Here is a 25,607-nt window from a genome sequence, read left to right as displayed (position 1 = left end):
ATGAACACACATGATGCAACAAGTCTGTCACACTGAAACATTCCATCAAGGAAACCCCCATGTAAGTGTGATATGGGCAAAAATGTGTTCCCAAGATTTCTTCTCGATTCCTCATTAATAACATTAGTCTTATATGTAATTATGAGGGTGTATGTTGTGTTTTAAGATTAGTGCATATGTACTTCCTCTTCGTTCTTCGGCAATTTCTATCTCATGTTTACTACTGAACTGACTATGTATGCCATTTTAATTTTCTTCATAAAGTGCTCCTAGTCCAACTAGTTCTCTGTAGCTGTCTTCATATAACAATGGGGGAAAAGCTAGAAGTGATGCAAGCTAGGAAAATCCCATTCTCATCCCTTAATTCTGTTCATTAACTACTATAAAATAGGCATCCACATGTTAGTGGTGATCCAGTTGTTTCTCGCCTAGAATCACTCCCAGATAATGCACAAAGAGGTCTAATTGATGTAAGTAGCACCTAAAAATGACCTTTGTGGGTAACATTGTCCCCATAATCAAAAGGTTGTTTATTTCTGTCAGAAGTATTTGAAATGGTCAAACACTGTGTTCAACTCATTTCTACAAGTCAGGGCTATTGTTTGTATCACCAGTACTACCAACTATTAAGCTTGTTGAGAGCTTATTTCCAGACCTGGTTATCTGCTTAGATGAGATTACCACAAAATGAGTATGCTGCACAAATCAGTAAATTTGCACAATCATTTTACTGTCAACATACAAACTATTTAGTGTCGTTACGGCCAAATGGATCAGCCAATATTTTCTATGGCACAATCACCTAATCATCATTCCCTCATTCTTAGAGTTATACTGTAAAGTGAAGTGTGTGTACATTATTTTACTCACTTGTATTTTTTGTGGAATCTTCACAGTGACTGGAAGAATGCTAATAGGTACTCAAGCAATTAGAGGCTGTATTTGAAGGGTTGGGTTTAGGTAGTTATTTTGTATCTGCATGAAATCCTGGGACAAAGTGTATTACAATTTTCTTATTATTTAACAGGAGATTGATGTTGATGGTGTTGCATATGATGGTATCATCCTATGCCTTGCAGTATCTGAACATGTGGAAAATGCTGGTGTCCATTCTGGTGATGCAACACTTGTTACACCACCTCAAGATATAAATCCTCAGACACTGTCTAAAATAATGAATATAGCACGCTCGGTTGCTGGTTCTCTTGAGGTTACTGGACCATTTAACATGCAACTCATAGCAAAGGTATGCTTTTAATCATTTTGATCTTACATTCGTCCTATTCAGATTGTTGTTCATGGCTTAGTCTTGCTTTGTTTAATTTCAGGACAATGAGCTGAAAGTAATAGAATGCAATGTTAGAGTTTCAAGGTCATTTCCATTTGTATCTAAAACATTGGACTACGATTTTGTGGCCATGGCGACTCGAGTGATCATAGGAGAACAAGTAGAGCCTGTTGATGTGTTAAGAGGATGTGGCAAAGTTGGTGTCAAAGTGCCACAATTTTCATTCTCCCGGTTGGCAGGTAGGAAACTTTAATGTAGACACAATAGAGAAGTAGAACTTTTGTTGCAACCATGGATTAGGAACTGTTTAAAGCTCAAGATTTAGTAACAAAGCTTCTCAGGCCCGTCATTTCAAATTTATTTAATTAGTAGCTCTGTCATTAATCTGCCATTCCATAACCTGTATTTTTTGTCTTAAACATTTTTTTACACAGTTTCTTCCCTTCCTGTGTCTATCATGTCAATTTCAGTAGAATATCTTCTTTATTCAGTCATGTAAAAAACGGAATCAAACTTTACAATGTTCTTAAAAGCAGGTAGAAATATCCGCTTTTGTTATAATAATGTTACTTGTTTACAACTAGTTTAAGCCTCAATGGCCATTCTCAAACAATTTTGTGATCATGCAATATAAAGCTATGCCATACATTTTGAAATAGCAATGTCTTTAAATTTGCATCTCCTATTTGTGTTGATTAAGAAATGCTATCTTGTTCTTTTGATGATTTGAAACTAGTTATGAACTAATAATGTTGTTATAGAAAGTCTAAAAGTCATCTTCTAGTAAATTCATCGCTGTGATAGTGCTGTCAAGAAAATTCTTAAAATGCTTTACATTCATCAGAATATTTTTGGGGGGTATTGTTGTATCATTCCCAGTTTTTCTTATATCCACTATTAATGACAATATTTTTGAACTGATGTGTCTTGCAGTATCTTTGAAAAAAAAGTGCACTTGTATCAGCCCTACATACAACAAAAATTAAATGAATAACTAGTGTCACTTAATGCAGTTTGTTAAACTCTCATACTTAAATCTGTCTTCAATCTTCTAAAGATGATAGAAGTGAAGAAACTAAAGACTGTATGTGTGTAGTGACACGTAAGTTAAAGCTAATCAAAACCATGTTCAATGGCGGGAAAAACTACTTATTTCAAAAATATTTGCTCTAGTTACACTATTTTGCTCTGTTTATTCACTACAATAAATTGCTACATAAATGTCAAATCATGTACAACTGGCTTTGTATCACAAAAAATTACATTATTTGTAAACTACGAAGACTACTTATGCCACACATGTTTTAACAGAGATGAATATCAGGTTGATTCTAGAGTCCCAATAAATATGCATGTAGACTTGAAAGGCAACTGTTGTTAACTGCTCTTAAATCTTTTATGCAGATGTTGTATGGATCTATGAACTTCAGGCAGATGTTGCAATTGTTGTGGTCATCTGTCCAAAGACTAGTTTGATGCAGCTCTCCATGTTACTGTGCAAGCTTCTTCAACTCTGAATAACTACTGCAACCTACATCCTTCTGAATCTGCTTGCTGTATTCATCTCTTGTTCACCTCTAAGTCTCCCTCCCCCCCCCCCCCCCCCCCCCCCCAAACTTCTCCACCAATACTAAATTGGCTATTGCTTGATGTCTCCTTTGAGTTAAGTTGTGCCACAAATTCCTTGACTCCCCAATTCTATTCAGTACCTCCTCATTGGTTAAGTGATCTACCCATCTAATCGTTAGCATTCTTCTGTAACACCACATTTCAAAAGTTTCTATTGTCTTCTCATCTGAACTGTTTGTTGTCCATGTTTCACTTCCACATGTGGCTACAACTTGACAAATAGCTTCGGAAAAGACTTCCTAACACTTAAATCTATACTCAGTGTTAATAAATTTATCTTCAATGGAGATGCTTTTATTGTCATTGCCAATCTATATTTTATATCCTCTCTACTTTTGTGTTTCTCATTTCCTGATCTAATTCTTCCATCACCTGATTTGACTACATCCCATTATCCTCGTTTTGCTGCTGCTGTTGTTGTTGTTGTTCATTTTACATCCTGCTTTCAAGACACTTCCATTCTGTTAAACTGCTCTTCCTAGTTCTTTGCTGTCTCTGACAAAATTACAATGACATTGACGGACCTCAAAGTTTTTATCCCCCCCCCCGAACTTTAATTCCTACTGTAAATGTTTCTTCGGTTTCCTTTATTCCATGCTCAGTGACAGATGGAATAACAGTGCAGATAGGCTGCAACACTGTCTCACTCCCTTCTTAACCACTGCTTCCTTTTCATGACCCTCAACTCCTATAACTGTCATCTGGTTTCTGTAAAAGTTCTAAATAGCCTTTCACTCCCAGTATTTTACCTCTGCTACCTTCATAATTTCAGTGTGTGTGTTCCAGTCAGCACTGTCAAAAGTTTTCTCTAAGTTTACAAATGCTATAAATGTAAGTCTGCCTTTCTTTAAACTATAGTCTGAGAAGTTGTAGGGTCAATGTTGCCTCACATATTCCAACATTTTTACGGAACCCAAACTGATCTTCCCCGAGCTAGGCTTCTACCAGTTTTTCCATTCGTCTGTAAAGAATTTGTGTTAGTATTTTGCAGCCATGACTTATTAAACTGATAGTTCAGTAATTTTCACACAAGTCAGCAACTGATTTCTTTGGAACTAAAATTATTATATGCTTTTTGAAGTCCAAGGTTATCTGCCCATCTCATACGTCTTTCACACCAAACAGAAAAGTTTCGTTGTGGCTGGCTCTGTCGGAATGTCAACAACTCCCAGGGCCTTGTTTCACCTCAGGTCTTTCAGTGCTCTGTCAAATTCTTCTTGCAGTATCATATCACCCATCTCATTTTCAATCAAGTCCTCTTCCATTTCTGTAAAATATTGCCTTCCAGTTCATCTCTCTTGTGTAGACCCTCTATATACTCCTTCCACCATTCAGCTTTCTCTTGTTGCTTAGGACTGGTTTTCCATCTGACCTATTGATATTCGTGCAGATGCTTCTGTTCTCCAAAGACCCCTCTAATTTTCCCATAGGTGATATGTTTCCCCTAATGCTATCTGCTTCTGAATCCTTAAATTTGTGCAATTCATGCTTAGCTATTTTGCTCTTCCTGTCAGTCTCATTTTTTAGATGTCTGTATTCCTTCACCTGCTTCATTTATCTATTTGATCCCCTGCTGCCTTCACTGTCATTTCCCAAAGCTACCCAATCTTCTTCTTCTATATTATTTTCCCCTGTTCTAGTCAGATATTGACTCATGCTCCCTCTGAATCTCTCAATAACCTTTGGTTCTTTTAACTTATGTGGATCCCATCTCCTTAATTTCATACCTTTTTGCAATTCGTTCAGTTTTAATCTATGGTTCATAACCAATAAAGTGTGGTCAGAGTCCTCATCTGCCCCTGGCAATGTCTTACAATTTAAATTCTGATTCTGGAATCTCTCTCTTACCAGTATATAATGAATTTGAAACCTTCTGTTGCCTCCAGGTCTGTTTCACATATACAGCCTCCTTTCATCATTCTCAAACCAAGTACAAATTATGATTAAATTATGCTGTTACTATTTTGCACACAAACAACATATTACTGGCACAGTATCATATCATTGGGGAAAAAGATCTTAAGGGAGCTGTTAAAGTTGTCTGCTGTCAATGACATACAATAGTTCCATAGCTTCTTCATATGCATGCAGTGACAGGAATACCAATAACTATTTTCAGTGTGGGTGATTGTAGTTTGTACAAAATACCACTGAGAGATTTATAATTTGGTTAATTGACCACACTGGAAAAGGCATATTTTGTACAAAACGAGATTTTCACTCTGCAGTGGAGTGTGAACTGATATGAAACTTCCTGGCAGATTAAAACTGTGTGCTGGACCGAGACTCGAACTCGGGACCTTTGCCTTTCGTGGGCAAGTGCTCTAACCAACTGAGCTACCCAAGCATGACTCACGCCCCATCCTCACAGCTTTACTTCTGCCAGTACCTCGTCTCCTACCTTCCAAACTTTACAGGAGCTCTCCTGCGTTCGGTCCAGCACACAGTTTTAATCTGCCAGGAAGTTTCATATTTTGTACAATCTTTCATTCAGAATGCCGATTAGAAACTGTAAATTAATATTAGTCCAGAATCGTGTTAACTGAGCATTACATGTATCAAACTTATTCTTAGTAACCTGTGTGTATGAATTTTTAACTTGAATTTAAATATTTAAGTGTGTGCAGATGTCAGGTGTCTTGACAGAACGTGTTGTATTTCAGGTGCAGATGTTATGTTGGGTGTTGAGATGGCTTCAACCGGGGAAGTGGCTTGCTTTGGTGAAAACAGATATGAGGCATACTTGAAAGCCATGCTGAGCACAGGGTTCCAAATCCCTAAGAATGCAATACTTCTTTCTGTGGGCAGCTTCAAGGTATTATTTGTCAAACAAAAGTGCCAAGTTCCAGGTTCTTGACTCTGATTTCACAAAACAGAAATTGGCAACAGAAGTCAGGATTGTATAAATGAAATTGTGAAATACACTCTTGTTGCCTCACAAATGAAATTTGCACTGCATTCATCATCAATCACTAACAATGCAATTAAGACTTGTGTGCTACTTAAACTGCAATTTGTCCTTGTGAACTGTTGGCAAGTTTCATAGTTGAGCTGTAGTAAGCAGTATCAATATGTTCCTGTCTGCTGCTAGACTGTTACATGCTAATACTTACCTCAGAGGACAATCAGTCAAGAGCAAATTATTGCCTGTCCCAGTAACAAAATTTGCTAAGGGTCCATGGTGCAGGAAATATACACAAAGTGAAAATGATCCGGTTCAAACAGTATTGTAAAGGAGGGTATCCTTAGTTCCTTCAGTTAAACCGGATCCACATTCATCCTCCAGACTTTTTATGTTCCTTGACTATTTTCCTTCATTCCTAGCCCTAAGAACTCACGATAAAACTCCATTTCTTATTAAAATGTTGAATAGTTTGTCAAAGGTTGTGCCTCCTCCGCTCCCTGCCCCTACCTTCATTTCCAGTTATCTGAACTGTTACATGTAAAAGTGTTTGCAAGAATGTTTTCAAATGTTATATGAACTGAGTAAAGCAGAGAGAATTCTGTGAATAATAGCTGCACTTCATTGAGTTTGAAGGAACTATGGTAACAAACACAAAACTAAGTGTAAATGAACTAATCTGTTTATTTTTGAGTATTTACAATAGAGAAACAATAGTCTATATTTATTTTCAGCACAAAATGGAGCTATTACCAAGTGTCCAGGCTCTCCAGAATATGGGTTACAAACTCTATGCTAGTATGGGAACAGCGGACTTCTACATGGAACATGGTGTAGATGTAAGTACAAATGATCATATTTAAAAAAATATATACAGAGTAATGATTTAATGAGATTCTTATGATACTAAGTCCTACTAATTACTTTTGTCACTGTATTTGAGTTCTTGGCAAAAGTCCACAGTTCTCTCTGAAATAACAGTACACAATTAAAGGTTAATATAAATTATAAATGAAATACAGTGACTACATTCTAAGCCTATAAAAACACTTTTCTTGGACTCTAGCATATATATGCGAGCTACTATCCTATTAAGAAGTAATGAATTCTGTAAACAAAATAAATTTCGAAGTTAATGTTATTAGAATTGAAGAAGGTATAATTTTTTATGAACAAGTGAGTGTGTCATAAAGCACAAACATTTGGAGATTTTCATACTGTCATTTTCCTCTGTTCGATTGCTTGCCTATAATATTACAAAATTATCACAGATTATTTATTGCATAGGCAATGCCACTAACAGGACAGAGGGGAATTTTTTAAAAATATAACAACTGTAAAACATCTTAACACAAATGTCAAGAAAAAATTGCCAATAGTTCAGATTTCTACAGATCAATGGATTCAGAAACATCGTTTGGTAGTTCAATTGATACAACACGCTTTGGTCTTTGATGCACATCTACAATTGTTATCTCCTGTGTTGACCGTCTTCTTGCGAATGTTGGTGACTTGTCAGTGCTACTTTCATTAGGTGGTTTAGTGGTAGGCCACAGTAGCTTCAGACTGTATCTCTCACTAGCTCTCGTGGCCTGTTGTGCTGACTTGATCTGTGTCATAAGCATTTCAATATCTGTCTTGTTAGCTGCTGGTTGTTCTGTAAGCAGTCTTGTAAGCCGTTCAGCATGTTTGAGGTAAAATATAGCCTGCTGATGTGATCTGTATTTGTTGCTGTAGTTGGCCATCTCAATAAAATGAGGGATGAATAACTCCAGTACTAATTTACTCCTCATTGGATCATTCTTTTGAGGATGTATCTGCAAAAAAATAAATGAATAAAAATTAGTTTTAGGTTGAGGTTACATAGGTCCTTCATATTATGAAATGAGCATCTGAAATAGCATTAAAATTTGTGAAGTATCTTTGTGAGTGATTATTACAGGTTATTGGGAGATAGTTGCAGAAGACATCAAAGCAGTGAATATGAGCACTTCCATATAATTAGAAATTCTGATATTATAAATTATCTCAGTTAAAAAAAACTAATAATTTACTAATCAGTATGATATATACAGTGACAGCTGCTGAAAACATGTCACAGTCACCTAGACGTTATACACAGAGTAAGATTTAAATGCGAGTGCTATTTTCTCAAAATCTGACACAAGCTGCTGCTGTGTAAAGAGCAAATTAATTACACAGGCCAACAATGGAAAAACTTTTTTGCTGAAAATACCTTATTCTTGTGGTTTTTTAGAGTGGAAAATCCAAATATGATACTTAAAAAAACTGTATCACCCACCACTTCTTCACATTTTACAGTTAAATTTCTTATATTAAGTGATTTTTAAAAGAATTTAACGGATTTTATATAGTTAAAATAATTTAAAAAGGCAATGTAATGAATGTAGCACTGCTGAAAAACATTTGCTAGCAAAAAAGGTTGATTCTATGTTTGTGTCGGCCACTGTGGCTGAGAGATTCTAGGTGCTTCAGTCCGGAACTGCGCTGCTGCTACGGTCGCAGGTTCAAATCCTGCCTCGGGCATGGATGTGTGTGCTGTCCTTAGGTTAGTTAGGTTTAAGCAGTTCTAAGTCTAGGAGACTGATGACCTCGGATGTTAAGTCCCATAGTGCTTAGAGCCATTTGAACCATCTATTTTTGTGTTAACAGATGGTGTTTTGTTCACTGTCAACCAAACATCACTTTGCTGTTTCCTGTACATGTGCTCAGTATGATGTCTAATTGTGGTTGTAAAAACTCTGCTTTTGTGGTAAATTTGTGATTAAAAAATGCCAAAGAAACATTACAGACTTTGTGAAAAAGGCTATACTTTTGATCTAAACTTCGTGATCAAGATATATCTTGGGCGCCGCATAATGTATGTTATGTGTGTGTTCAAGATCTAAGAAATTGGTCCAAAAAGGAGAAAAAAGCCTTTAGATCTGTTGTTCCTATGATATGGCAGGAGCCAAGATATAATTCTGATGGTATCTGCTTTTGCAGTGTTGATATTACTGGTCATAATTCAGAAAACAAGAAGGTAATAATCTACCCTAACCTTCCGTCTGCCATCCGACCAGTAGGGCATGGTGTAGATTTGCCAGTTGCTGAACCGCCAGATGATTTAAATTCTATTCCAACGAAAGTATTTTGTGATGTGCAATGGGATTTAAATGAACCAGATGATGATGAATTCCATTGTAATACAGAAAGTCTGACAAAGCGTAACGATTTGGTTAGGGATCTGGGCTTAATGAAAGAAAAAGCTGAACTGCTTGGCTGTAGATTGAAGGAAAGGAACTTATTGGCAGTTGGAACCAGCATAGACATGCAGAGAGAGAGAGAGAGAGAGAGAGAGAGAGAGAGAGAGAGAGAGAGAGAGAGAGAGAGCAGCAATTTTCCAAGTTTCTCAACAAGATTTAGTGTACTGCTCAGACATTCCCAATCTCATGAATGAGTTTCGTATTAAATACAAAAAGGAAGACTGGAGGCTGTTTATTGATTCATCCAAAACTAGTTCAAAGGATGGTAAAATGTATGCATCTATACCTGTTAAACATTCTGTACATATGAAATAAAGCTATTAAAACCTAGAAATTGTGCTAAATAAAATAGGGTATTCTGCTCATGATTGGACGATATGTGGTGATCTAAAAGTAACATGCATGCTCCTTGTCAGTAAGGTGGCATTACCAAATTTCCATATTTTTTGTGTGAATGGGACAGTAGGGCTAGGGATCACCACTGGTGCAGAAAGAACTTGCCTGTGAGGGAATCTTTAAAACCTGGTGGGAAGATTATTCTATGCAAAAACCTTGTAGATCTAAAAAACGTACTCCTATCACCTCTCCATTTAAAGTTAGGCCTAATGAAACACTTTGTAATGGGTTTGCCTAAAGAGGGACCATGTTTTAAGTATCTCTGCCAAAAGTTCCACACCTTTCAGAAGCTAAATTAAAAGAAGGCGTATTAGTCAGACCTGAAATTAGAAAATTGATGTTTGATGTTAATGACAACAATGACCTTAAATGAGAAAGACGCATGGGTATCATTCAAGCAAGTTGTTACAAAGTTCTTAGGGCATGAAAGAGACCCAGAATATGTTTCTCTTGCAGCCAAAATGTTAAAGAAGTTTAAAACTTCAGGATGTTTAATGAGCCTGAAAGTTCACTTTCTGAACAGTCACCCTGATTAATTCGCAGGCAATATAGGAGATGTTAGCGAGGAGCAAGGAGAGCATTTTCATCAGGACATTAAAGTGATGGAAAAAGGCTACCAAGGCTGTTGGAACACCAACATGATGGACTACTGTTTGTCACTTCACCGAGAAGTTCAGCAAGTGACTCATTGTAGAAAAAGCTACACCAGAAGCTTCAAAGAAAAAAAGAGAGAGAAAATACAAACCAATTCCAGCTGACAAGTGAAACCTCTATTCCCACATATCATTGTTTTAAGTAGCTCACTGAAAATACAAATCATTCTTATATTGTAACAAAGCATTTCATTAATTTCCCCATTTACTGTATAGCATAGTATTTTTATACTATATAATAAAAAGCATATTGCTCAAAAACTATGGGTGGTATAAAAAAATTAAGGTTAGATTTGGATTCAGCTTGTAAAAATCCATCAAGATCAGCTATCAAAGTAAAAAAGTTTTTCAAAAGCAATTTTTTGTTGGCCTGTGTTATATGGAACTTTAAATGACATATCTTGGTGTCTTGGTAGAGAACATTTAATCCAAAGCTATCATGATTGTGGTTGTGAAGGGGTAAATACAAAGTAATTAAAAATTAAATTGCTTTATGTAGATTTGAGAAAGGTAAGCAAAAAATGTGCAAAAGTTACTTACACATTGATGCACTTGAATGTGCAAGATGCACATTAAATTTAATGTGAAGTCCTAAAAATCTCTCTCTCTGTTTATCAATTTATTTAGCTGCCAATTAAATCCATTTTCTACTTTGATAGCTTTGTGAGAGTAGCTTTCAACATACTTGTAATTAAGCCATGCATCAATATATCTTTATCCAGTGTTTTAAAACTATGGAGTGAGTTTCTGTTGTTCCTGCATTAAGCATTTTACTAATGGTCAGCGGATTATGCTTCAGAAGCCACTTTCTGTTAATGTATCCATTCTGCTACACAACTGGTTGAAATATCTGGTAAATCTAACATTAAAGAAAGGGGAAATGTCCATTCCATGGTGGACACCACATTTTATACTTGGAAATGCAAGACAAGTGTGATGTACAAATACAGTTAAGTTAGCAAAAGATGATTGCTATACTACAGATTTGATAAAGGATGAGTTGAAGTAATGTATAAAATACTGGATCTTGGTCTGTTTGAAGTGGATGAAAAAAGAGGAGACCAATTGCTGAGCATTTCATCAGGGAAGACTGGGAAATGATGTAAGTATGGGTGCTCCAATTTGGACATTGGGGTTTTAGGACTATGTAGCGTTTATTGCATTCAATTTACAATTATGAATAATAACTCAAATGAAAGAGCAACTCAAACAGTTTTTCTTAAGTGTTCAGTTTGAGTACCATTCAGCACATGGCAGCCAAGTCAGTTGGGGACTTCTCCCAAAACCCTGACCAATGTGCCTGGAGTAATTGTTGCAACAACTGCTTCAGTCCTTTTCTTCAAACCTGGTAGAACAGTTGGTAGTGGAGGCACATACACAAGATCCTTTATGAACCCCCAAAGGTAAAAATCACATGTGGAGGTCATGCAGAGTGAGCTCCATCATTTAGCATCTTGGGGCCAATCCAGTGGTTGGGTACAACATTATTTAACCAGACGTTTACTGAGTTGTGGCGGCAAGGCAGTACACCATCTTGTTGCCAAATAATGTTTTGCAATTCAGTATTCCAATTTAGGAAAAGGCCGTGATTCTAGTGCATTAAGATACGGAACACCAGTTACAGTTGATTCACAGAAAAAGAAAGGCCCACAAACTTTCCACCATGATATGACACACAAAAATGTTCAATTCATCACTGAAGATGACACGGTGCATCAGCATATTGTTTGCAAAGTTGGCACATAAACCATAGTCTTTAGGATTTAGAGTTCGCAGCAACTGCAGGCAACAAGTACGTAGTTGTAAATTTCTTCTTTAGTCATTGGAATTGCTAATTCGTGGCTAGCCTTCCAAACCAGTTTGTTGGGGGCTATGTGTGAAAGACTTTCTCACTCATTAAAGACATTCTTCACTCACTCTTGGTCGTCCCATATTCTTCCCTTTGCAAAGACAGCCAGTGTCTTCAAACACATGATACCGTCTATGGATGTTATCACTTGGAGAATTACAATGGAACTTAGTATGGAAGACACATTGCACTGTAACTACAGATTCAGTCCTTGCAAACTGTAAACGCACAGATTTCTGTTCACTGGTCACACAGAAAACAGTGCAAGTGGACAGGTGTCCTGACAACAGCATTAGAGTTGCTTTTTCATTTGATGTATTCTTAATTGTAAGATGAATGTAATAAATGCTAAAAGTCTTGAAACCCCAACATTGATTTTGAAATGGCTAGTATTTATCTCCATTTTTCTAATGGTGGTTGTGAATGCTAGCACCAACATGGCATCAAAGTCAGCATTGCCAGTGTTAACTTATAAATTAGCAAAGTAGTTGCTTGCACAAGAAAGAGTGAAATGAATGAATGCAGGCAGACATCACAACTTGGACATTAGAATTTCAAGCCATAATGGATCCTTCCCTTTGTCATGATTATGCTGCAAGGAGCTATGCGGCAAACTGAAACTTGTCAGAATGGTCTAACTGATTCCTCGTATTGTCATTGTGTCAACAACATTCCCTCATACTGGTAATCAGTTTTAATCTGCCAGAAAGTTTCAGAGCTGTTAAACATTTCGAATTATTAAGTATCTTAATAAACTTACACAACTCTTCATTATCTGAAATGCCCCAAGATAATGTCTTGAGTTCCTCTGGGGTTGACATATTAATTTGTATCCTCAGCTCAGTCAGCCAAAGCAAAACCAGTTTTGTCGAGTAAATAAATAACATGGATGGACAAGTAACATGATTACACACAGTCAAAAGAATACATAATGTGATTATGCATGTGCATGACCTGTGAATTGTTGTCACTGCTTGGTTTGGTATTTATCAACTTACCGAAACATTGATTGTTTCTGCGACAGTTTTTGGTGCTTTCGTTATTTTTCGTGCAGCCTTCTTAGCTTCAATGTCCCTATGGGCATCTTTATGCCATTGACGGTCAAGGTCATACCCTTCATCCTCTTCCTCTTCTTCTGAGGTATCTTCCTCTGGCACTATTTTTTGTGGTTTAGGTGGTTGGGCAAGTAAAGGATTAAGAAGTTTTGCATAATTTTCTGCTGAAATTATTTTGTCCAGCTTTTCAAAATCAAATTTTGGGTAGAATGTATCCTGGTCTTTAGAAATGTAGTATAAGTTACGAGCAGCAATGAGTGCATATTTAACAGGATTTTCCATGATGGAATGCAATTTCTCCTGAATTTTTGACAAATTTCTACCTGGTATGCTTTCAAATTTATTATGACTCTTGAGAAAATAATCTGGAAGTCGCCGCCTTTTGAGGCAGTCATAAACTGCTCTTAGTAGTCGTAGAAGTGATTCTCCAAGCCTGTCTTCCTTCCAGATAGCGTAATTTTTCTCACATTCCCAGAAGAGTACTGACCGAATGTGTGAAGGCAGTAATTTTAGTTCAGACTTAACTAGTGGGTCAAGAAAATTCTTTTGCAGTGCTAAAGTAAACAAATAACAAAAGATTTGTGGATGTGAAAGATACTGTTCTAAGTAGTTTTCAGCTTCTGGAAAGGCAATCTGCCACTCTATGTGACTCTCTTTGTTAGAACCATGAGTTGGTGTGTAACCTATAGGCAAAATATGGTAACCCATTCGCATAATATTTGTTATCATTTCACTAGTTGGCCATGTGTACTTCAAGTTTTGGCTCCTGTCAAGTATACAGACTCGGTTACGCAGGTGCCACTCAAGAGCCTGCACTGGCCATGATTTGCAGTGTATGGAAGGTGTAATGTCCATTCGGACCTTCATTTTTATTTTCTCTGTTATGCTTTTAACTGTATCACAGTAAATTTTATCACCTTGCATTTCTGCTAGTTCCACATTCTCTGCTGTGAATCCTAGTGTTTCTGATATTCTTTCAACAAATATATCTGCAAAACTTGCCATGTACATTGTTGAATTCAAATAATAAAACTCATCATAGAGTTTCCTGCTTCGTTGTTGAGGATTATGTGACTTGCTGTATATTCCATCACTTTCAGAGTCACTGTCATCGTAAGTCCCAGTCTGAATTGTTCGCACTTCAACTCTGATGAAACATTCACTTGGAATACCACAAGTCTGTTCTGGCATGTGCCCTAAACGACGTGTATTAACGGGCCTTGGTGTTTTCAGTTCTGTTATGGTGCTGTATCCGTAATCTGATTCACTTCCTCTGCTGCTTGGATTGCTACGATGTGGAGATATTGATTTATAACCAGAGCTTTCACTGCTGGGTGGGCTCAGTCTGGTTCGATTTGGTTTCTGTCCTATTTGGTCTAAATCAGAAAGTGATTTTGCAGGTTTCATGTTTATGCTGGGTAGTAGGCGGTACTGCAGTGGTCGCCCTGTGCCGCTGGGTCTACGTGTTGATGTTCTGTTCTCGACTTCTGAAGAGGCGTGTTCAGGATTCTGAGGACCAAGAACATGTTGGTATCTCAATTTAGTGGTCTCTGTAACTTCAAGTAGTGGTAGGACATGAGAAAATTCTGGTTTTGTATCCACTGATGCATTTGGAAAACCTTCAATCCGTTTTTCCAAATCTTGTAGTACTTGCTCACCAGGTGTGAGAGCTGCTGACTGATCATGACTTGCACTGGTCTCTCTTAGTGTTTCATCTTCAACTTCTAGAGGTAGAGACTGTGGAAAAGGAGGAAGAGGAGGAGGGTGGTTCTCAATATCTGTTTGTCTTGTATCATTTCTTTCAGTTATTAAGCCATCATCGTGTTCTGCGTATATTGGCTCCTCGGACTTCCCACTGTCAATGACATCATATGACATACGGCGTTGCTTGTTAGGCGTGTTGATGCTCCGTAATCTTACATAACCTGCAATAGAAAGTTTGATAATATTGAGAGATATTGCTGATTATAAGACAATATAATTACATTTATTGATCGACATTTTTAATGCTTCTACATCCATAATTTTCATTTGAATCTAAGCAAATGTACATAATTTCAGATAAAAGGTGAGCACCAAGTGCAGAAACATAAATATATTTCTTGTAGAAGATTTATAGCCAGTGAAATTGAAAAATAAATTGGAACAGGAAAATGAGTAAAGTGAGTGACAAAAGGGAAGGATGAAGCTTATCCATGTTACTAATCCAATACTAATGTGAACTATCAGCAAGTTAGCCTCAACAATGTTTTCCCGTGTAATTATGGATGATTATATAACCAATGTGTTCAGAAACTGACAGGATTATTTGACTTCTAACAAATAATAAAATAAGCTGCTCTAACATTGTACAGCTTCTTTTAGCAAAATCAACCAAACTGTTAACCTAGCTTCATTGAAATACAAAAAATAGGCAGGCAGACTTGAAGAAAAAATTCTTCAAGCCAGCTTCTTGTAGTCTGTTATTTTGTACTTGCTGTACTGTCATCTGCTGTCATTTCCACTCAGATATCTTGTTACATAGGTCTTCTGAGGTCCCCTCTTACTTTCATTATTGAAAATAAGAAGACGACAAAAATTGCCAGACGCAGGCCTATCTTCTGGAAACAACCTTCTTTTGCAATTTTCTATCTTCCCATTTATTCTCCTCCTCCACCTCCTCCACATTCCAGATCATCCCTTCCTCCCTTCCTTTTCTACACCCATTTCAACCCATTTCCCCTTAGCCTTTCTGTGTGTCTCTGTGTCCTGTCCTGAAACTTCACGTTGAACAGCTTTTGAGCTACTGATTATTTTCTAGTGCCGCTCCACACTGCACATGCACAGTTCCATGATTTTCTGGGATCTGTATAATCTATCACTCCTTTCTGACTACCACTAACCTATACCTCTCGACTCTAATAGTTCCAAAAGATAGGATTAGTTAATCGGTGGAAAGTCCAGGTTGGAATGTTAACAGCATTAGTAAAAGGATCGATTGCTGCTCATCGAAAAGATGAAAAGTTGAGTTGCAGTCAGAAATAATGAAAAGACTATTACACACTGAGATTTCAGACAAAGCCTTCTGTAGAAAAGAAAAGGGAAAGGGTAAGGGAATACAATAACATTCACACGAGCAAGCATAAATCATGCACAAAACTGCCATCTCTGGCTGCTCTGGCCAGGAAGCAACTGTTGCATTGAATGAAAGCAACAATCAGGAGTGAGGTGGGGAAGAGGCAGGCGTATCTCCAGTGACATAAACTCTCTTGACCAGAATGCTAAAGTTCTGACTATTGCCTTCACAGACCGGCAGTATCTCCCAAATTTAGTCCTCGAAAGATTTCTCATGTCATATCCCCATACACTCCAATCCTCCCACCATCCGCAGGAACCAGCAACGACCAATACCACCCTGACTGGGACAACAGAGCCACATCTTTTGCAGGGCTTTGTTTACCTATATCATTCAGTGAAGTAAGAGACATTCTACCCAAGATTCCTCCTATTCATCCTAAAGTCATCACCCACTGAAAATCCACAACATTCTAGTCCATCCCTATGCTGCTCCTGATCCCAACCCCTTGCCACAGGGATCATATCCCTGTGGAAGACCCAGATGCAAGACCTGCCAAATTTATCAATCCAGCACTTCCTATTCCAGTCCTGTCACAGGCTTATCCTAACCCAACCCAGGTTGGGCCAACTGTGGAAGCATCCATGTCATATACCAGCTCTGCTGCAATTGTTGCACAACCTTTTATATTGGCATGACTATTGACCAGTTGTCCACTAAGGTGCATGGGCATGACCAAACTGTGTGCAAACTGAACCACCATGTGGCACAACAAGCAGCTGAGCTGTGGAGATGGGAGTTATTTTGCTGGCTTCAACCTATGTTAACCTATTATCCTCACACCCTCCACCTCTCAACAGTACCCACTCCGTTCTGTCATTTCACCTCCCGCAATTCCCATCCCTCACCTTCACCCTCACCCACCAGTTATTTCCTCTTCCTGCTCTCCCTCCCCTTCCCTCCCCCCGCCCTACAGCCTCCTGACACGCGCCTGGCAGCCTTGTCCAGCCACTATGTAGTCCCTGCAGACTCCACTAGACAGCATTCGTCTCCCCCATTTCCTTGTTTCCTTGTTTGTTTGTGTGTGTGTGTGTGTGTGTGTGTGTGTGTGTGTGTGTGTGTGTGTGTGTGTGTGTGTGCTTTCTTTTCTTTTCAGAAGAAGGCTTTGGCTGAAAGCTAACACTGTTACAGTCTTCTCATTGTCCCTGTCTGGAACATGCATTACATGGTATATGGTTGGTGTATGTAATGGTAAAGAGCAGTTTTTTTTTCAGCCATTCATTTCATTTAGTATGAATATCTTCATAAAAACTATACAAGTCTTCGCTCACAAAACCATCAGAATTGATGTAGACCGCATGTGGATACTGTAAGTGACCCTGTTGTATGAACTTATGTTAATCATCTGGCTACTGTTAGGCGTCCAGGATCGAACCACATTCCATGAAGAGGGTTTGGTCAGTGCGATCGACTTAATCTGTGTGTACAATCTATGATCATGGTATCAATTTTTGGTGAAGAATCTGTGTGTGCTTTATGTATATAACAAAATTCTACTTGTGTGTTAGTCAGTTAATGGGGATGAAGTGAGTTAACTAAGTCATATTTGGATAGGTATGGAATATACTACCAGGTAATCACTAAGAGTAGTGCAGTTAAATTGCTATAAAAAATTGTACCTTGGCTCTTAGAAGATTCTACTGCCAACTTGTAAGTACCGGGTCTGTTATAGCCATTAATGGTGTCTGATCCGTCAACTGCTGTAACGTTGCTGTGGACAACAATGATGCGCCGTGAACAGAGGGCTTCAGTGCAATTCTTGTTAGGCCCGTGCTTTGGTCTGAATGCTACCCGTTTGGCAACATGCTCCTGCAATGCATCTGGCCATACGCAGTGACGCTCATGCCGGTACAGCTCTGAATTACAGTGCGCTTCACTTTCAGACAGTGGAGCATTCCGCAGTTGTTTTATTTCTCTGTAAGATTACAGAAAAAATAAATGTAATGTATACATAAATAAGCACATTCTTAAAAGTAGATCAAAAATGAATCTGAGCTTACTGAAGTTAAAGAAATAAAAGGACCAACATGAAAGAGTTTTTACTTCATGAATAATTATGTGGAATTGTTACTAAATTATGCATGTGCCTGTCTTGCAGTTACTTAGTATCAAGCACTAAAATTACTGTCTTATTTATTGCTTATGGGTGATTGAAACTGCTTCAGTACTAATGTTTGATGAACACAGTATAAAATACAGATGTGCCCACATTCACTGCATCAGTCTACCCTGGTGAGATGTGCAAAGTAGTTTTGTACTATGGAAGCAATCTGTCATTAAGAGAAGTAAAAACATACGATGATAGTCTTAGCTGGAAATTTATTCCTATATGTATTCAGTATGTCGTAAAGCATGTAACCTCTAATAAAATTCCCTTGAAGTGGCTGATGGAGGACCTAAATAGATCTATATTGAATGACACTGACAGATTTGATTAGGTTCTGGTGGCTACAAATGTTAAGCAGCAGATGGCACTGTGTTCAATGTAGTGTGAAACTTTTGACAGCATATGTGCACTAAATACTGTCTTGCTAAAATTTAGAGTGACAAGAAATCAGTTAATATCATTAGAACTCCTTAGATTTTGTAGCTCTGACCAGCCACTGTGCAGAGTGTCTTCCTTGAATATGCATAATATACTGATGATGTATACTTCTCCAATGATCAGGCAGTCTTAAATGAATACATCCAGTGTGCACACACACACACACACACACACACACACACACACACACACACACACACTTGAACTTAATACAAATAAAGCATATTTATATGTAACGATAGAGGTGAATCACTGTGAATAAACAAGTGACTACTCTATGCACTCCATACAGAAATGTTGGAAAATTTGTGAAGTGATAGAGTTTTTGCACAAGGGTAGGCCTATTTATATGTCAAAATATAAAGATTTTTATGAATAGCAAGGTGACAGTCTGAATGACAGTAATGATGAAGAATTCAAAAATGTTAAGAGGAGTCCAGTAAACTGACAGTTAACTATTCACATGGTGAAGACCCAACTAAAGCTACACGTCTCTGAGCTCAGTCAGAGCAAGACTGCTTCTGTTATGTGGCAACGAACAGAATTGGGCTGTTATAATGTAGTTGTCAGATTCTAGGTAAATTGTGAGAGAGGATGGCGAGAATAATTAGGCTCAGAAGGTTGGTTCATTTAAAGCGTTTGGCCATCTCAAGTGCTGAAACACTGGAACTGTGCTCTTGTTCCATCACCCAGACATCCTTATAGTTTCTAAATGATGGTGTGAGAGATGGAATTGGTTTCCTGATGTTACCCATATGGAAACAGGAAGCTCCATGCATAAATCGTTTAGGCAAAGCAATGGATGAGTATGTTAATGTTTCCAGCAGATCATATTACATGTCATCAGTTGGCTGTCATGCATGTGACTTTGAAATTGATGAAAAAAATAATATGTCAATTTGTTTCTGTGTAACTTGGGGAGAGGGGTGAGACTTCTACATCAACCAATGACAGAAATGTCCCATTAAATGGTGCATATAAACTGTAATTAAGTCAGTAGCTGCATTATATTGTTATGCCTCTGTCACCCAAAAGAAGAAAAGCTTCCCTTTCTTGACTAATGTACACTGCTTTTACAGATACTAGTGAATTTGTATAGTTTCCCAGATATTTCTTGTGATTCACTAATTGCATTGCCAAAGGTTGCTCAAAAGACACATATACAAATTGTCTGCATTGTCAATTTAAATTAAATCCCATGATGGTGAAATAGGAACTGAAGGTCGGCCTAAAAGACGTATGATGTGTGATCTGTGCTCTTGCTGTGGATGCCTTTTGCAATGGTGTGATGCCTGGCATATAGTAGTAGGCCTTCTTGGTACCACCTGCGTAAGTCTCACTTTCGGTAAATTTGTAGAGGGGCCAAGCCACATAACCATGGTTTACCTCCCTTTGGTAAATTCAGTGTGTAATACTGCTAACATAGAATTTTTCAGGAAACAGCAAACTGTCAAGTGCTCTTCAATTTTTGTGAAAAATTTATTATCCTTCTCCTTCAAATAATTAAGTTGGAGAGGCAGGTGGAGCATGCTAGATATGGAGAACAGTGACCAGTTTCATCCTCACATTGGCCTTGTAGCTAAAGATACAACAAGTAAAAATTATACCCTTCATGGAAAATTAAATCACCATTGCATTCACAAAATTCAGTGTCGTGGCTATCGAATTTGATTACTGTAAGAAATGGTGTGGCTGTGAGAAAGAAAGGAAACTTTATTGAGAATAATATTTAAGATGATGCACAATGCGTCATGTTAGATGTACACCATGAAGTGAGCCAGCACTCCATATGAAGTGAGATTTATTGACATCCTGCAGAGAAAGTGGTGATACTGTAATGGCAAGGCAAGGTCAGGTCAACACCCTCAGGCACCAAGGTGACTAGCAGACACTGGCATACAGCCAGAATGACTGAGAACCTTTTGTAAGAACATTTAGGAAGACTTTCTTAATAATCAAGGGAAACATCTCTGTGAGGGAAACTTGCATGAAAGTCCCTGAAAAAGCAGTATATAAATGGTCAGTGCATGGAGGCAAAGACAGAAAGTGGAAGTGGCAGTACTACAGAAGAATCTTGAACCTTGGAGTCGCTACAGAGTGACACTTCAATGCTGCTGCAGTAAACTAAGAGAAGACTGTACACATTTGAGTGACAACAACTAAGATTCTGGAAAGAATCCAGTATAAGGTGCCCACACCTAGGGGCAAGGCGGGGTGGGTGCTGCTGCCCCTACACCCCCCCCCCCCCCCCAATTCCCATCCTCCTCTAGCTCTCAGGGAAAGGAAAAAAATAAAGTATAGTCACATGTCTTTCTTTCAAGAAAATTATTTAAAAGTTGCTAATATGAAAGTTTTCAACAGGTATTGAAACTGAAATGTGGTTTTTTTTTTTCAATTAAAAGTTTGCATTCAGTTTCAAATGAGTGGAAACTTCTATTTTCATAATATTGTTACATTCCATCCTGGAGTTTCGATTCTTTGAAATATTGAGGTGTGTTACAGGAAGAGTGAAGCAGACAGTGGCATTGAGAGAGAAAAAGAGTTAATGACAGTGGAACATACTTGACAGCGACAGAACAGTGCCAGGAAAACAGTGAAGCAGACAGTCCCAGGCTGGGGGAGGGAGAGGGGTGATAAAGAGAAAGACAAAGTGGGTGAGAGCAATTGACAATGAGAGACAGATTCTATGACAATGATAATGAGGAAGGCAGAGATAGTAACAGCGAGAAGACGCATCACCAGTGGGAATGAATGAATGAATGAATGAGACAGTAACAGTAAGAGAGAGCAAGAAGCGAAACATTGATAGTGAAAGGAGACAGTAGCAGGGAAACTTTTGGAGTTTGAGGTGAGCTCCATATAAAAAAGAAAGCAAATATTTTCACATGGCAAAATTTGTGGGAAAATTTTCAAAGGTGCTGAGGAAGGTAGAATGAGGCAGCTGGCACCCCACTTTCTAGTCAGTCTTTTAAACAAACAGGAATGTATTTGACAATATTTTATTATTAGTAAAATTGTACATCATTGCTTGGTACACGGTTTGCTTATGAAACTGCAAGAATCAAATAGTTAGTTAAAATTCTACTTTACACTTAGATGCTGATTTCTTTTTTATATCTTGTAAACCACACCCAGATGGTCTCCTCTGGACACACATTTGTCTGCATAACTAGTAAAGAGCATTACAAATGCAGTTGGGTGCAACAATTTTTGGGAATATGAAGTGAGACCATCACATAGTATCAGTCATGGGTAAAGCAGGTGGTAGATATTGATTCATTGGTCAGATGCTTGGGAAATGCACAGAGTCTGCAATGGAAATTGGTACTTGCACTCATGCAACCCAACCTAGAATACTGATAAAGTAAATGAGACCCATACTGAATAGGTCTAACTGTGGCATTTTTAGCACTCTATATGGAAATGGAACGAGAAGACACCCCAGTATGTAGTACAAGGGAAAGTACTCTCTGCCACGCATTTCAGTGCTTTGTAGATAATGAATGGAGGTGTGTGTTCATCCGAAATCTGTATTAGTAGACTTAAGGCACTTCTGTGAGTTTGGTGCTCCAGATATTTTGGTGAGGTTTTATGGGAAGGTATTCTATCTAAATGAATAATGTTGCCCTATAATAAGATGTAGTTACGTACTTGCGAACGTAAAATGGCAGCTTCCCTTTCAGTACTACCTCGACAACAATAACCATTGCCGGAGGTTATTACATTCCCGCGGAGTCTGTTTTAGTCCCAAAAGGCAGACTCCATAATTCTGGTCGCAGACTGGTTGCGCTACGCCCGTTCGCCAGGCGAGTTGAGGGCCACAATTGTGAAAGTAATGGGTGAGCAAAAGTTTGGGGACATAGGGGTTGGTGCATAAATGCTGCTGTACACGCTTGCTGTAGCACGTGGACCAGAAATCTGCGCAAATTCGAGATATGAGAAAGCCTAGCAGTTGGGACTGGCAAGCTAAGCAACATTGCTCAGACCTCTTACTTCGGCTGGTAGGGTTCAGAGAGAATGGATGTGAAACAAGGCGCGGGAAGCTGTCGCGTAAAATGTTCTTCCATTGGTGCAAAAATTTTTTGTTTGGGAAAGCTTTAAGAGCCCACAGTTCAAGGCGTGTCGCCCTCTTGTCCCCTCTTCAAACAGTCTGCCAATCGCGATAGAGCAGAAGGCAGAGGGGTGGATAGAAGACATAACCTCTTTGGGGGAAGGGTTGCGCCAATCAGCAAAGAACTTGCATATGCCGAATACATCTACAGTTCCCAGGATTAGTGGATAACGAAACTCAGTAAAAGAAGGAAGTGAACTTTCGAAATAACATACACAGACAAAGGGAGATAGTGTTTGGTATCTTGTAATCAGAAATAGTTCACAGGCCAGCGTTTGCCTTTGAGAACAATGCCCTTAGAATTCTTATACTAGAGATATAATTAGTTACACTACGAGAAGAATATGAAATTGCGGTGGGACAGTCATGGTGACACTATGGGCGCAAACAATGTGTTTATGTACCGTTAAGGGTACGAGGGAGGTTTCGAATTTCTCCCTGCCAAAGTACTTATTTATTCTACTTAAAAGCAATGATATTCGTTTACGAAGCTTAGCAAGTGTGGCCTAACGATGACAGTATGATCGATAACTTCTCTCAACCCACACCACACGAAAGTAGGTTATTTTCATAAGCTTTGTCGACTGAAGGCCGTTAGATGTTTCTGGCTTTAAGCTTATCTGCGCGAGCGCGAACTTGTCTCTTCGGAGTCCAATAGTCGGTAATCTCTCACTTCATTTATGGTAGTTTTTTCGTTTCCGTTATGCCAGGGATTCAAGATACCTGTTAAGGTTCATGAATATAGCTGTGTTTTATGGAACGGAAGTACAGTCGGTAGTATTTCAGATTGCTAAGTGCCAGGGTGAGCACGCTGTGGAAGTATTGTCCCCGTTTTAAAAGATAAATAATACGTTTACTGTTAGATTTCGCCATCCACTAAAACTATTTATTTCAGCTTCTTAGGATTTTTTACAGTGGATCGAGTAAGGAATAGCTCTGTAAATAATGTGATTCCACTGGATAAATTTCTCTTCGGCTAAAGCAAGTTGGGCACGGAGACTTGGCTGTAATACTGAGGTTAGTCAATAAGGAATGAGTCTGGTACTGCGAAAACTTTATTACGAAAACAGACTTCAATTTGTGTGTGCAGACTTCCAGTATAATTGCCACGAAAACATATCTACCTGCCTCATCTACTTGCAGAAGAGAGCCTGACAGCAGTTTTTTACTTGCGGGTCAAAAGCTTCTCAGAAGCTGTTACTAATCGTTTAAGAGATGGACTAACTGTCGTACTTCTTGGTTGGTCTAAGCAGTCAAAATAGCACGGGGGCGGATGTTGCATTGGTATTTTGCGAGGGTGAGATAGGTATCTTTAGCAGAAAGATTGTCATTTAGCCATTTGATGTTTCACACCACCATGATGAAACTTTAGTTTGCCGGTAAGTCTGTGCTGCCACTATGCTCATAGCTGTTGTTGAAACTTGTCGCAGCACCAGGACACAGGTCACAGTAATACGCCACGACAATTTTAGCCGAGCGGGTCTACTGTGCGGCTGATCCCGGCGGAGGTTCGAGTCCTCCCTCGTGCATGGGTGTGGGTGTGTTTGTGCTTATGATGATTTAGGTTAAGTAGTGTGTAAGCTTAGGGACTGATGACCTTAGCAATTAAGTCCCATAAGATTACACACACGCGCGCGCACACACACACACACACACACACACACACACACACACACTCACACACTCACACACTCACTCACTCACTCACTGTCGTTGGTATGAGAGCAGGCGCTTTGGTGTCAAGCTTTCCTTTAGACGCGACACATTTTCCGAAGCCGAGAGAACGGTAGTAAAAAGATAGCAGCACTGCGCTACAACTCGGATTAAGTGTTGTTTCAGTGTTCTTTCCCTCTTGTTTTATATGTTTGCCATGTGTCAGTCAGTACACTGTGGAAGTGATGTTATTTTAGCTACTTAGGATATTTTACTGGGAAGCGATTAAGGACGTGCACACTAACTAATCCAGTTAAGGTGCTCACAGCACTAGGCGGGCAGTGAAGTAGACAACAGCTCTGTGAATAATAATGTGAAATCAGTGGATAACTCCCACTTCCGCTAAAGCTTGTTTGGAACGGAGACACTGTTGCGTAGACTTTTTTATACTGCGTGTCAGGGCTGTAATTCTAAGGTTAGTAAATAAGGATGGGTCCAGTGCCGTAAACTACGAATGCAGATACATCAGTTTATCTGTGCTCTTTCAATGTAGTTACCATAAAAACACGTGCACTGGCCTCATCTACTTTCAGAAGAGAGGTTAGCAGCAGTTTTTACGTGAGTGTCTAAATCCTACCTGGAGCTCTCACTTCTCATTTAGGTTCGAGAACTGTCGTTCTCGAAAACACTCTAACGAACTTCTTGATTGATTGATTGATTGATTGGTAGAAACAGAGCTCGGGGGGGGGGGGGGGGTTGCTGTATGGGTATTCGGGGAAATGGAAATGTCGTTCTTTAGCAGAAAGATTGACATTAAACTGCTCGATGATTTACATAATCACGATAAAACTTCAGTTTGCTGACACTCATTCCCTGATTTTTGCATTTAGTCTACCATAAGACGGCGAAGAACACATTTTTATTAAATGCAATCAGTCTATCCTGTGGAGCCACGTTGTGCAGTGTTATCATTTCGCCACTTCCTCAAAAAAAATGGCTCTGAGCACTATGGGACTCAACATTTATGGTCATCAGTCCACTAGAACTTAGAACTACTTAAACCTAACTAACCTAAGGACAACACACAACACCCAGCCATCACAAGGCAGAGAAAATCCCTGACCCCGCCGGGAATCGAACCCGGG

The 25,607-nt window shown here is 38.7% G+C and overlaps 2 protein-coding genes across 2 annotated transcripts in view; one reads left to right on the top strand and one right to left on the bottom strand.

Moving 5' to 3' along the window:
- Window positions 1-25,607, top strand: part of LOC126355867 (CAD protein) — a 526,936-nt gene that overhangs the window by 182,323 nt on the left and 319,006 nt on the right. The window contains exons 16-19 of the mRNA XM_050006369.1: window positions 1,028-1,246; window positions 1,329-1,527; window positions 5,581-5,732; window positions 6,554-6,658. Of these exons, the coding sequence (XP_049862326.1) occupies window positions 1,028-1,246; window positions 1,329-1,527; window positions 5,581-5,732; window positions 6,554-6,658 (675 nt within the window). The remainder of the gene's footprint in view (window positions 1-1,027; window positions 1,247-1,328; window positions 1,528-5,580; window positions 5,733-6,553; window positions 6,659-25,607) is intronic.
- The window catches only part of LOC126355877 (uncharacterized), a 50,543-nt gene continuing 31,415 nt past the window's right edge, over window positions 6,480-25,607 (bottom strand). The window contains exons 2-4 of the mRNA XM_050006380.1: window positions 17,773-18,068; window positions 12,982-14,963; window positions 6,480-7,636 (exon numbers count right to left, since the gene is read on the bottom strand). Coding sequence (XP_049862337.1) covers window positions 7,208-7,636; window positions 12,982-14,963; window positions 17,773-18,068 — 2,707 coding nt within the window. The 3' untranslated portion in view covers window positions 6,480-7,207. The remainder of the gene's footprint in view (window positions 7,637-12,981; window positions 14,964-17,772; window positions 18,069-25,607) is intronic.

Source organism: Schistocerca gregaria, chromosome 1 (genome assembly GCF_023897955.1).
Source record: "Schistocerca gregaria isolate iqSchGreg1 chromosome 1, iqSchGreg1.2, whole genome shotgun sequence".
NCBI classification, from domain to species: Eukaryota; Metazoa; Arthropoda; class Insecta; order Orthoptera; family Acrididae; genus Schistocerca; species Schistocerca gregaria.
The sequence above is the reverse complement of the archived record's forward strand: the minus strand, read 5'-3'. Positions and strand labels throughout refer to the sequence as shown.